Source organism: Sarcophilus harrisii, chromosome 2 (assembly GCF_902635505.1).
Source record: "Sarcophilus harrisii chromosome 2, mSarHar1.11, whole genome shotgun sequence".
Lineage (NCBI taxonomy): Eukaryota > Metazoa > Chordata > Mammalia > Dasyuromorphia > Dasyuridae > Sarcophilus > Sarcophilus harrisii.
In genome coordinates this window covers 662,388,393-662,402,279 of record NC_045427.1, presented here as the reverse complement: position 1 = coordinate 662,402,279, position 13,887 = coordinate 662,388,393, and the positions used below count along the sequence as shown (strand labels likewise).

The window sequence follows — 13,887 nt, the reverse complement described above, 5'->3', positions numbered from 1 at the left end:
AAGAAAAGGAAAAAAAAACCAAATCACTAACATCAAAAATGAAAGGGGTGAATTCACCACCAAGGAAAAAGAAATTAAAGCAATAATTAGCAGCTTTTCCCCAACAATATGGCAGCAAGTCTGACAATCTAACTGAAGTGGAAGAATGTTTACAAAAAATACAAATTTCCTAAGTTAACAGAAGAGGAAATAAAATATTTAAATAGTTCCATTTCAGAAAAAGAAATTGAACAAGTCATTAATGAACTCCCTAAGAAAAAATCTCCAGGGCCAGTTGGATCCACCAGTGAATTCTCCCAAACATTTAAAGAACAATTACTTCCAATACTATGTCAACTATTTGGAAAAAATAGGTGAAGGAATACTGCCAAATTTCTTGAATGCCACAGTTATGGCACTGCTACCTAAAATACAAAGGGCTAAAATAGAAAAAAAAATTACAGACTAGTATCCCTGTTGAATACTGATGCACAAATTCTAAATAATATATTAGCAAAGGGATTACAGCCACTTAGGCGCAGGATACTATACTACAACCAATGGGATTTATATCAGTAATGCATGGCTGGTTCAGTATCAGGAAAAGTTACTATAGGCAACCATACCAATAACAAAACCAACCAAAATCAAATTGCAATCCAATTGAAGCAAAAAAAGCTTTTGACTAAATACAGTACCCGTTCCTATTTTTTTTTTTTTTTAGTACCTGTTCCTATTAATAAACACTAGAGGGCATAAGAATAAAGGGAACTTTCCTTAAAACAATAAGCAATGCTTAGTTAAATCATCACCACTATTATTCAACATTGTTCTAGAAATGTTAGCTTCACTGATAAGAAAAGAAAAAGAAACAAAAGGAATTAGAATAGGCAATGAGGAAATAAAACTATCACTCTTTGGAGATGAGATATTTTGAAAATCCTAGAAACCCATTAAAATATCTACTGAAAACAATTCAGCTTTAGCAAAATTGAAGTATATAAAATGAAGCCACACAAATCATCAACATTTCTCTATATTACTGATAAGGCCCATAAGTAAGAGATAGAAAGAGAAATTCCATTGAAAATATCTATAAACAAAATAAAATAATTGGGGATCAAGCTGCCAAGGCAAACCCAAATATCATATGAACACGATTACAAAACACTTCTCACACAAAGAAAATCAGATGTAAACAACTGGAAAAATATTAATTGTTCATGACTAGGTTGAGCTGATATAAATCACAATTTTGCCTAAACTGGTCTATTTGGTCAGTGCCATAATAATCTAATTGCAAAAACATTACTTTATAGAACTAGAAAAAAACAACAAAAGCTATCTAGAAGAATAAAAGGTCAAGAATATCAAGGGATTTACTACAACAACAAAATACAAAGGATGGTGCCTTAGCAGTACCTAGAACTATGTTACAAAGCAGTATTAATCAAACCATATATATATATATATATATATATATATTTTTTTTTCATCTTAGCTGAGTCATTTGTGGTTAAATGAATTGCCCAGGATCAGACAGCTAGGAAGTGTTAAGCTTCTGGGGCCAAATTGGAACTCAGGTCTTCTGCCTCAGGACAGAGCTCAGAAAGGTCACCTTGAGGGCTATGCCTCTAGTAAGTGTACAGGGAAAAGAAAGAGACCACAGATAAAAAGGGCTATGGATCAGAGAATGAGAATCTAAGCAAGACAGAAAAGGAAGAGGGAAAGAGCCATCCTTATGGGAAAGGGAAAGAAAAATGGAGGAAATCTAAAAACCAATGAACTGGACTAGGTAAAGGGCAAGAGAACAAGGGGAATCTACAAAAGAATTTAAAGGGAAAGGGGGAATGAAAAAATGTAGATTGAGATGAAAGCAGAAGAGATGAATTAATGTTTGAGGAAATTAGAGGTAAAAGCCTTAATTATGGCATCTTCTAAATATGAAACATTTACAAAACTTCCAAGCCAAGGGAATAGAAATCTTAGAATCTGTCATGGCAAACCTGAAAGAAAAAAAGAAAGAGAATAGTGACATTGGAAATACTCAAAGGAAAAGGCAGCCTGGAAGTGAAGTAAAAAACAAGAACATTCAAAAAAAATTGGCCCCTTGCCAAAATAAATTGCATTTTTTTCTAAGACAGCAAGCACACAGACACCCTAAAGATCATGGATCTTCTGGAAACACATAATAGGAGGGAACATGGATTCAAGGATGAAGAAAATAATTTAAAAGAAGTGGGTAGAAATTCTAAACAGAGAAAAAATGATATTACAAAGGAAAAGAATTCAGAGATCACCTACAGAAAAACAAAACAAAAAATCCCATGAGTCCTGACTCTAAGCTAAGAGCAGTTATATTGAACAATTCAATTGAGAAGCACAAAGCCCTACAAGTCATGAGAGGAAAAACCTTCTCATACAAGCGATCTGGCTGACTTCTGTAGACTGATCTCTCCCCATGTTCTCTACCAAATTCATTTTCCTCCTTATTTTATTTCTTCACAAATCTGGCAAGAACCGATCAGATTTTTCTACAAAACCCTTTCCATATTCATTACTTTACGTAAGATTTCCCTCCAGTGTGGATTTTCTGATGTCCATAAAGACTTCTCTTGAATGTAAAAGTTTCCACATTGGTTACATGTTAGAATCCTAGTGTTAACTTAATGGAATTGGTAGAAACAGTGCTTATTGGTTCACACATTAGAGCTAATCCTTACAAAGTTATTAGAGCTGATGGAAACAATGCTTGTGTGTTTAGGATTTACACCTTTGGGAGAATTCACACATTAGCTCACACATTGGAATTCACAAGTTTGGGAGATTCACAGATAAGAAACCCACAATCCCACTCTCTCAGAGGAGTCAACCTTTGGGTTCACACCTTTAAGAGATCATATATAAGAAGCTCTTAGAGCTTCAGTTAGTCAGTCAATTGAAAAGATTGATAGGGGAGCATCAGTTGGAGATTGAGAAGCCATGAGTCAGAGTTGAGCTAGAGGCAGAAGCTGGAAGAGCTAAAAGACAAGCTGCAAGAGCTTTTGGAACCAAGGAAGGAGAGAGGCCTCCAAGAAAGCTAACAGGCCCAAGGAAAGAGACAAGACTTGGAAGGAGAAAATAAATGTTTGGATTTTATCAGCTGGCTGTATTTGAGATGATTATTACTAAGACCTGAAATAAAGGCTGCCTCCAGAAAACCTCCCCAAGAAACCTGATCCCAGAGAACCATCATATATTTTAGAAAAGAAAAAGAACACCACAGTTACATTCATAAGGATTTTCCTCAGTGGGGGTTCTCTTATGGATAATAAGAGTTGCCTTGCTTTGAAAAATCTATCCACCGAGGTTACATTCATAAAATTTCTCTCCAATGTTGATTTTCTCATGTCTAATGAGAATTCCCTTGTTTCTAAAACCTTTTCCACAGAAGTTATATTCACAAAATTTTTCTCTACTGTGGGTTCTGTCATGTCTAATAAGAATTTCCTTGCTTCAAAAAGCCTGTCTATAGTGGTTACATTCATAAGGTTTTTCTCCAGTGTGGGTTCTGTCATGTCTAATAAGAGTTTCCTTGCTTCAAAAAGCCTTTCGACAGTAATTATATTCATATGGTTTCTCTCCACTGTAGATTATCTCATGTCTAATAAGAGTTCCCTTGCTGCTAAAAGCATTTCCACACTGGTTACATTCATAAGGTTTCTCTCCAGTGTGGATTCTTTGATGTACAGTAAGAATTCCCTTTCTTCTAAAAGCCTTTGCACAGTGGTTACAATCATGAGGTTTCTCCCCAGTGTGGATTCTCTGATGTTCAATAAGAGCTTCCTTGCTTCTAAACCTTCCCAGACTGATTACATTCACAAGGTTTCTTGTCAGTTTGACTTTTCTCTTGTGTAACACAGATTTCTCTCCATGTGAATTCACTGGGGCTTATGGATGGTGGCCTGTGAGGTTCTACCACAGAAAAGCTTTTCTCCTTAGTAGTGTCTTTCATTTCAAACTCTGAAAAAACAACCAACAACACATAGTAAAATAGACACTCTACATACATATATATTAATATCCCTTTCCCTCCATCAATGAATACAAATTAAGTTATTTTTTATTTGCAAAGGCAAAAGAGAAAGTTTCTTTTTTTTTATTAAAACTTTATTTTCAAAATATATGCATAGGTAATTTTCAACATTCATCCTTGCAATACTGTAATTTTCTTCTCTAAAATGTAATATTCTCTGGTAGGAGGTTTCCTGGGGGCTTCTGGAGGCAGCCTTAATTTCAGTTCAATTTAATCACCTCAAATGCAGTCAGGAGTTAAAGTCCAGATCCTTTATTGTCTCTTCCAAAATCTTATCTCCTTCAGTTGGGGCTCAGCTAGTTTTCTGGAGGCCTTCCGGATCTTGGTTTCAGTGTTCTCCACAGAACAGCTTGACACCACTTCTCTGTCTTCCCTAGTTCTGTCCGACCACCTTCTCTGGCTTCTGAATCTCCTGGACTTCCAAGGGTTTGTGCTTAGTCTCCAGCCACAACAAAGGTGGAATGAATCTGTCTGCTCCCCCAAGAGGTTCTAGTGGCCTTGTGTCCTTTGGCCCCGAGAGCTCCTCCTTATATATGTTCTCTTAAAGGTGTGAATCTTGTGGAATTATAGTAAGTTACTTAGTACTTACTACTTACATGTACTTAGTACATGTAAATTAAAGAATCATTATCTCAGCAATTCCACTGACTTGGCACCTTGTAAGAATCCTAACACAATACCTCGTGTTCCAATTTTTTTTCCCTTCCTTCCCTCACCTCCCTCCTCTATATAGCAAGTAATCCAATGTATGTTAAAATATGTCATTCTTTTATACATACATCCACAATTTTTATGCTGCACAAGAAAAATCAGATCAAAAAGGGAAATAATGAGAAACAAAACCAAATGCAAGCAAACCACAAACAGGTGAAATACTAGGTTGTGTGCTTACTCAATCCCATAGTCCTCTCCAATAAAAAAAAGGCGGCTACCAACAGTTTTGCACGTGTGAAAGGCCTTTTCCCTTCTTTATGATCTCTTTGCGATACAGGTTCAGTAGAGACACTGCTGGATCAAAGGGTATGCACAATGTGATAGCTTTTAAGGCATAGTTCCATATTGTTCTCCAGAATGACTGGATCAATTCACAACTTCACCAACAATGTGTTAGTGTCTTAGTTTTTCCCCATTCCCTTCAACATACATTATTATCTTTCCCTGTCATCTTAGCCAATCTGAAAGATCTTGGTACGTCAGAGTTCTCTTAATTTACGTTTCTCTGACCAATAGTGATTTAGAATATTTTTTCATAGGACTAGAAATGATTTTTATTTTTTCATCTGAAAATTGTCTGTTTAAATCCTTTCCCCGCTGGGGCTAGTAACGCAAGAAAACCGTAATAGGATTTGTCACATCATCCTATTGGTTTTTTTTGGAGAAAGAGTCAAATGTTCTTCCCCAAACTGTTATGCTGTTAGCTTCCATTCTGGCAGAAGGTTCTAACTCAGAACCTGGGTAAAAAGGGCTCCTGGGCCTGCGCAGCCCCCAGCCTGATCAAAAGGGATCTTAACCTTAGCACCCCTGCTTCACAGAACACATTCATTGCCTAGTTTCCATCAGGGCCTCTAAAAGGGGCGCTTTCAGCAAACCTGGAGGACACTCTCCACGAGGTCAGAGAAGGAGGAGACCCAGTGGCCGGGTCAGCCCGCGGAAACCAGCAAGTGTGGGGGACGCTGGCTCCCACCTACCTGGGAAATGCACGCATGGTTCTGCCTTCCAGAAGACAAACTAATCAGTGCGAAAGGTCTGTGGGAAGGGAGGACCACCCGAAGGGCAGGAAGCTTCCCAACAACCCCCGTCTGTGACTGTCTTTCTGGTCCTCTTAGCCCCGCCCTGTCCATCCCCCAGAAGCAGGAGGCCTTTTGCAGGGCCAGGACTACAGGCCCCGCACCCGGCTCGGATCTCCTCCACTATCCCCTTTCCTCTATTTCCACCTCTCTGATTTGCTTCTTCAAATCCTCCCTGGAGCTCCCTCCTCTCTAAGCTTTCTCTTATAAACATTGAGCTTATTTCTTAAGTTGTTATCTCTTCTCTGGGAAGGAAGAAACCATAAAGTGCAGAAATGGAGCTAAGTTGAGTCTAAGCTGTGCACAAAATGAATGTCAATGAGTCATTCCCACCCCTATTCTTTAAATACCTTTACAAAAAAGGTATTCACCTAACAGGTAACTCGACTGAGATTGGTGAATACTGAGTGAGGGGGTGGACACATATAAGATAATGGTGAAATTTGCCAGAGTACAGGAGGACAGACTAGATTCCAAAATATGCTCCAAGTGCTCGGCCACAGGTTGGGCGCAGATATGTTCTAGTTGAATGTTGCAGGTAACTGCCTAACTTTGGGCCTCTCATGTTTCCTTTGGGCTCTCGATTCCTTTTTGCTTATAGAGCACAGCATTGGTTTTGCATCTGTCTTGCTTTTCGCTACCAGCCCCCCAATCTCAAAAATGACCTGAGTTCCGCAGACTTGGAAAGAGAAAACCATCTGAGAAGTCAGGAAGGAGGCTGGAAAGATTGAGAAGGTGGAGAGAGGAAGGGGGCCAGACTTTGGGGGACTGGTGGATATTCTTATAGAACATAAAGGCCCTCATCCTCCTGAGTCTTGGGGATTTAGTGAGAGAATAGTGAGGAAAGGCAAATACTTAAAAAGGGAAGGACAGCCTAGAAGAAGCAAAGTAAAAAACATGAAGATTAAAAAAAACAACTAGCTGCATTCTAAAATAAAGTGCATTGAATTCTAAGAGTGTAAGCACACAGACATCATAAGGATCATTGATCACCCAGAACAACATAACTTGGGGGAAAATGGACACAAGGATGAAGAAAATAATCCAAGAGAACCGGTCAGAACTTCTAAACAGAAAAAAATTGAAATTACAAAGGAAAGACTTCAGAGATCATCTTCAGAAAAAACAAAACAAAACAGCCATGGCTCCCGACTTCAACTGAGAAGCACAAAGTCCTACAAGTCATGAGAAGAAAGACTCTCATACAAGGGATCTGGCTGACTTCTGTAGTCTGATCTCTCCCAATGTTCTTTACCAAATTCATTTTTCTCTTATTTTAACGCCTTTCCATTTCTTCACAAATCTGGGAAGAACCAAACAGAATTTTCTACCAAACCCTTTACATATTCATTACTTACATAAGATGTGCAATAAGATTTCCCTTTTTCTGAAACCCTTTCCACATTGATGACAGGTAGAGGACTGGAACTCTGAAAAGGTGCATTAGAATCTAAGAGAGCAGAGCACTTCTGACTTCCTACTCAAGATATGATAATGGTTCTATAAACATACGGTGATGTGATGGCTCTCCTCATGATTGGTGCTTGTTGAATGTGTTGTGATGAGATAATCAGAGGCAAGGATTGGAGAGCAGAGGAAAAGGATCAGAGCTTCTCTGCCAGAGCACTCTAAGGAGAGAGGACTTCAGGCTCCAGATGCCAGAGTCCAGGATTCATCTTTGGCAAGTGCATGGTGGCTTGCCTGCCTCCTTCACTTCTCCTAAAGCGCAAGGACTTTGATCCTGACTCTGACTGATCCTGAGGCTCTGTAGAGAGCTAGCCCGGACGTTATAGTTATATTCATTAGGTTTGTCCCCAGGATGGCTTCTGCGATGTACAGCAAGTGATTCCTTATATCTAAAAGCCTTTCCACACTGGTTACATTCATAAGGTTTGTCCCCAGTGTGGATTTTCTGATGTACATTAAGATGTGCCTTTTGTCTAAAAGTCTTTCCACACTGGTTACATTCATAAGGATTTTCCCCAGTGTGGATTCTCTGATGTACAATAAAACCTCCCTTTTGTGTAAAAGTCTTTCCACACTGGTTACATTGATAAGGTTTCTCTCCAGTATGGATTCTCTGATGTACAGTAAGTGATTCCTTATAGCTGAAAGTCTTTCCACATTGGTTACATTCATAAGGTTTCTCTCCAGTGTGGATTCTCTGATGTACAGTAAGAGATTCCCTTTCTGTAAAACGCTTTTCATGTTGGTTACATTCATAATGTTTCTCCCCAGTGTGGATTTTCTCTTGTGTAGCACAGATTTCTCTCCAAGTGAAATTGCAGGGACTTAGGGATCTTGGCCTGTGAGGTTCTACCACAGAAAGGCTTTTCTCCTCAATAATGTCCTTCATTTCAAGTCTGATCTCTTGTTCTGAATAAAAACAACCAACAATAAACAATATGCATTCCCTTCCATTTATCAGCAGAAAACTTTTTTTTTTTTTTCGTCTTAGCTGAGCCATTTGGGGTTAAGTGACTTGCCCAGAATCACACAACTAGGAAGTGTTAGGCATCTGAGGCCGAATTTGAACTCGGGTCCTCCTGCCTTCATGGCTGGTGCTTTATCCACTGCACCACTGAGCTGCCCCAAAGATTTGCTTTCTAATGAGCTTCATGCACAAAATCATTGGATTCTCACAGTAAACCTGGGACAACACAGAAAGTATTTTCATACAACTCAGGCCTTCAGCTCAGAAGGTTGAGTGACTTGACCCAAATCGCAGCAGCACTGACTAAATATTCCACCCCATGAATGGGTAGCCTCTGCTTATAGTATCTGATGAATTATCTTCATTCTCAATTTTTCTCTTTCTCATTCATTTTCTGCATTATCAAGTTATCACTTTCATTTTTTTTTTCCTGATACATTATTTGAATACTAACCCTGTTGAGGTTTTAAATTATTTTATCTGAGGCATATGTGATTTTGTTCTAATGCTTTTTTTCTTTCAAATAATCACTGCTTATTTGTTTTTTAAAATTTATTATCACGTGCCCCTGTATATTCTTTAATAAACATTATTAAAAACCAAGAAAACAACATAATATAATATTTGAAATTGACCTCTGAGTACATTTGCTACTATTTAAAGCAATACTTGTCATGAACAATGAAAATATAGTTCATTTTAAGAGTAATTAGCAAGTAATTTCCACTGGTTACCATTTAAATAAATGAGATTCCATCTTTCAAGGGGAGCTTGTTCACCTCTCCTTCCATTGTCCACCTCATACACATGTGACCATTTTCATCACATCTGTTTCAGAATCAGAATAGAGCTGAGACTGTAAGGGGAAAAGTGTGAATAGGGCCTTGAATCAGCAAGACCTGAGTGTTCATCCCACCTCAGCAACTTGCTAGACAACTTACAAGACCTCTGTCTGCCTCAGTGACTTTATCTATAAAAAGGGCACAATAATGGCACCCGAGTCCTAGGGTTCTCCTGAGGATAAAATGAGACAATACTGACACACTGCATGTCACAGCAGGTGCGGTATAAATGCTAGGTATGGTATTTCATTCTGACCATTATCTCCCCAATTTTACTCTCCTTCTTATACCATCATTACCTTAATTACTTAGTGATTTGGGGAGGGACTAAATTGATCCAATTTATCTGGTCCACAGAGGGTTTCTACAGACTTACTGGTGTACTGCCTGCCCCAGCTGTCCGTGACCTCCAGGAGAGCAGGGGAAGTCCCTTGTCTCTCTTTATGTTCCTGGGGCACAGTCCAGGGCCCGGCTGATAGCAGGCACTTAAAAGTTTGCTGACTTAGAGAAGTTCTAAGAATTGGCTCATCTGGGAAAACCTGATCCCCTTTTGGGACTTTCAGGAGAATTCCATTGCCCCAAAGTGCAAACAATGATTTCTTACAGGATTCCAGATGATCGCTGGAAAGGACCTACAAGGCCATGGAGCGCTTCCCACTCATTTTACAAATGGGAAACTGAGATTCAGTGACTGGCAGAAGAGAATCTGAGAAAGAGATCTTCTTAAAAAGTGTCTGAAAAAGAATTCCAAGGCTGGTCTTTCTCCCCCAAACCTGCATTTTCTTCAGGATAACTCCCAGAAGTCACTAGTACTGCTCATATCCCTGCTGTCACCTCACTCACCTGGAGAGTGGCTCCTCAGGTCTTCTTGGTCCAGCATCCAGGGTACTTGTCTTTGCTTAAAATACAAGATCACATTTTCCCTGGGAACTGGAAGCCCTGGTCATGGAAATCAGGGAGGGAAGAAGAGAGAAGCTTGAAATTGAGTTTTCTTTAGGGAATGGGGAGTGGACCCAGAGCTGCTCCATTGAGATTCTGCCCATTATATTGAAATAGATGTTTGTGATACCCACTAATGCTTGTAATGAAAGACATCTATGATAAAGTTTGTCCCATCATCCTATTGTACACTTTTTTTTAGAGAAACAGTCAAATGCTCTTCCACCATTCTGGCAGAGAGTTCTAACCCCACACCTGCATAAAAAGTGTTATTGGCCTGAAGTAATATTATGCCATACATGTTTCTATCAGTTCTTTATCTGGATACAAATCACAGCTTTCTTCATTTGTGCTTTTTCATTAATTTGGGTATTTAGAATTGTCAAAGTATCTTATTTCCTGGAAGTTTTTTCTTAAACAAAATTTTTTTTTAATTGTTTGTATTGTAAAAAAAGCATAAAGCACAACACCTGGCAAACATCATCTGGAAAGAAATGCTGATTCCCTTCCTTTCCTTTCCCACCACTGGTACTAGGAATATGAGGGCAATAAGAAGAAAGATCAAGGACAAGTTTCCTGTACTAAAAACAACCATGGGCTTTGGGCTACAGAGTGATGCTTGCTAAAAAGAAGAGAATTCCCAATTCTGGCCCCGAGCCAAAGAGGGACAGGTTTTCAGCTATAACTGTGGGAGCAAATTTCAGAGCTCTGGTAGACCAGTCTGTGTCTAGGTCCCTACATGGACAAAATAAGCTCAGAGTAGTTCCTTGGATGAGATGCTTCCACACTGGTTTCATCTCTGACTTGAAGCTACTTAGAAGTGATGAGACAGCTTCAAGAGCAACTAGAGACACCCTCAGTTTTCTATCCCACAAGGAAAAGACACACAGGAGGACTATGGTGCTTGGACACAGAAGACCAGAGCTTTCCCCTTCCTGATATACCCCCAAACTCTGCACCCCAGGAAATGAAGATACACCCTTTGACTACAGATTCAGAGTTACCCTGGGAAATGTCCTTACCCAGGGACAGCACGTTCCGGGCATTCTCCAACATGACCTCCTTGTACAGCTCCTTCTGGGGAGGGTCCAAGAGGCCCCACTCCTCCTGGGTGAAGTCAACAGCCACATCCCTGAATGTCACCAAGTCCTAAAGCACCAAAGTCAGGAGATGAATTTTGAGGTGACTTTCAGCTCTACAAGAATCCAACCAACCCTCTCCAATTTACAAGAGGAAACTCAAGCAGAGATGGGATTGGCTCAAAGCTCATGCCATTTCTGAGGGTCAAAGTCGGTTCCTGAAACCACGGGAAAAGCTTTTTATAGAAGCAGTTGGAATAAAGCTGAGAAATGTCTTATTATTCAATGCATTTCCTTGTGTAATCAAGAAGAGTTTGTGTTTTATCTGTGAGGTAGATGGATCTGTGGAGAGCAAGAGGATGATGGGAAGTTTCTTCCTCAGCAGAAGTGACAAGTGATATATTCTAAAGAAAATTCTCTAAACACTTTGTGAGAAGCTGACAAGTACAGCATGCTCTGGGAAAAAAGTTTTATTGCTTCCCTGAGATACCACTGGGTATCATGGCCCATGTTGTCATGGGCAAAACAGCTCATGCCTTTATTGGTCACTGCTTTCATTTGTTTCAAATAATTACTCCTTAATTTTAATATTTCATTACAGAGAAACAAGAATAACTAGAAAAGAAGATTTATTAACTAAAAACCTTCTGGGGAAAGGATATTGCCAATTTCTTTATGAGAAATAAACGTTTTACAAAGATGCCTAAAAATGTACAAGCTGGGGAGAACAAGAATCATGAAGTTAAGAAGCCAAGAGATGGACCCTATATAGGAGGTGGCCAGAAGTGGGAATGCCCTGATACTGGGGAAGGGCCATCTATATTTTCAACCTGCTATAAGTACATGATTTTGGATTTCCTCTTTGAACCATCTGATTCATGATGTAATGTAGACTTTGAGCTTGCTGATTTCCCTTGTGAGGTAGAACCCAACCTGCCATTATCAGGAATAACCAATTCCTAGGGTATCCCCTTAGAGTGATGTGAGGAATGGAATTTTTTGTCAGCCTCAATTGTCTATCCCTCAAAGCTCTGGACATCTGGAAATAACCTCTAAGAGTCTGATGACCATGTCTGAGTTCTGGGACCCGAACTGCCCAGGAGCATCCCCTCTGGCTGCTCTTTGATACCTCCCTGTAAGATCCCAAATTCTTGTCTGCTACTTCATCTTCCTGCCCCAAGAAACCTCCACCCCTGAATCTCACCCATCAAAGATGTCCCTATGGTCAAAGTCCGTGCTAAGTACTTTGAACAAAACTCACTACAGGACACTCTCTGCCTCATCTTTATAGTGCCTTCAATTTGATGTTGCTTTATCTTTATAGCTAAGTCTATAAAGTTATGTATACTATACACAAAATAGAGCTAAGTATAACTAACTCAGGTCAGTTTGCTAAACTTTTTTGTGTTTCTACGCTGGTAAGGCAATGGACAAATCCAGTATTTTTCTTTGGAGTCTTCCCAATTCTTTTCCTGGGTAATCCTATTGATCTTTAAGCACTATTTCATATTTCCTCCTGCTGGTTCTTATCTTATCTCTTCATTTTCTCTATTATCTCTTATCCTAAATAAACCTACCTTTGGCAAAGAGAATGGCTTTTGTGAACTTGGGACATGTTTGGTTCTAACTAGGAAGGGCTACCCTGATGTCCTCAATGGTCTTTGTATGATCCGTATTTCAGCTTTACTTCTGACTTCTTTATTTGTTCACTTCTGACCAACTGAGGAAGTTATTGTTCTTTTACACTTTTTGAGATTGCCATGGATTGCTGAATCTTTCTTTTTCTTGAGGGAGAACTTCTTCATCCATAGGGTAACTTTTCAGTAAAGGAAGGAAGTCCTGATGGATGACTCATCTCTGATTGATTCCTTAACTCACACCCAAGAGAAGATATTGCAAAGCTCTCCTTCACAAGCCTCCCACAGCCCCCTTTACCAACATGAGGTGGGCTTAATGCACTCCAAACCTTCTGCTAAGGAGAAAGCCCAGCTACCTCCTTATTATTCACTGGCTCTCCTCCTTTGGGACTTTTCTGACTGGGCTCTTCACAAATCCCTGAATCAAGAGGCTCCTTCCCAGCTGGACCTCTTTCCATATTTCTTGGACCTTGGGATTTTTTTAAATCATTGCCAAGATGCAGGGATAGAATACTGAAATTCTGGCATGGTAAGTCTTCCCCAAAAAAGGGAAGAGAGAATAAACAGGAAATAAAAATATACCAAAGTGAAGGACAGCCCAGAGGAAATGAAGTAAACAACAATTAACAGTAGAAAAATCTGCCCTTGCTGAAGGGAAGTGTACTGAAGAAAAATACACAGCAGAGACATAGAAAAGCAAAGGATGGGAGCTCTCAGGAAAGGACACTGGTTAAAAAGAATGGACACTCTCATGAAGGAAATGGCCAAAGAGAACTAGTCACTTATGGACAAGAAAATGAAAATACAATGGAAGGACTCCCCAGCTCACCCACAGTGTTCCAAAAACCAAACCCAGGAACCAAAAACTAAACCCATAGCTACAAACTGCCAGCCTGGTAGTCGTCACCTCTAACACTTCAATTCAGAAGCACAAAGTCCTATCAGCCTTGAGGAGAAAGACCTTCTCAAGCCCAGGAACTGACTGACTGGAATAATAACATACCAATGCAAACCAAGGAGATAAGGGCAAGGGACAGAACAATGGGTTCCAGAGAGCACAGGAGCGGAGATGGGGCCCAGCATGACCTAGCCTTATCCTAGGTCATCCTGGGTGC

The 13,887-nt window shown here is 39.7% G+C and overlaps 2 protein-coding genes across 2 annotated transcripts in view; both read right to left on the bottom strand.

Annotated features, from left to right (window-relative positions):
- Positions 1 to 13,887, bottom strand: part of LOC111718933 (zinc finger protein 300-like) — a 177,555-nt gene that overhangs the window by 98,251 nt on the left and 65,417 nt on the right. The window lies entirely within an intron of this gene.
- Positions 1 to 13,887, bottom strand: part of LOC111718848 (zinc finger protein 883-like) — a 117,348-nt gene that overhangs the window by 80,904 nt on the left and 22,557 nt on the right. Inside the window, exons 3-5 of the mRNA XM_031949411.1 lie at positions 11,079 to 11,205; positions 9,961 to 10,056; positions 7,966 to 8,217 (exon numbers count right to left, since the gene is read on the bottom strand). Of these exons, the coding sequence (XP_031805271.1) occupies positions 7,966 to 8,217; positions 9,961 to 10,056; positions 11,079 to 11,205 (475 nt within the window). The remainder of the gene's footprint in view (positions 1 to 7,965; positions 8,218 to 9,960; positions 10,057 to 11,078; positions 11,206 to 13,887) is intronic.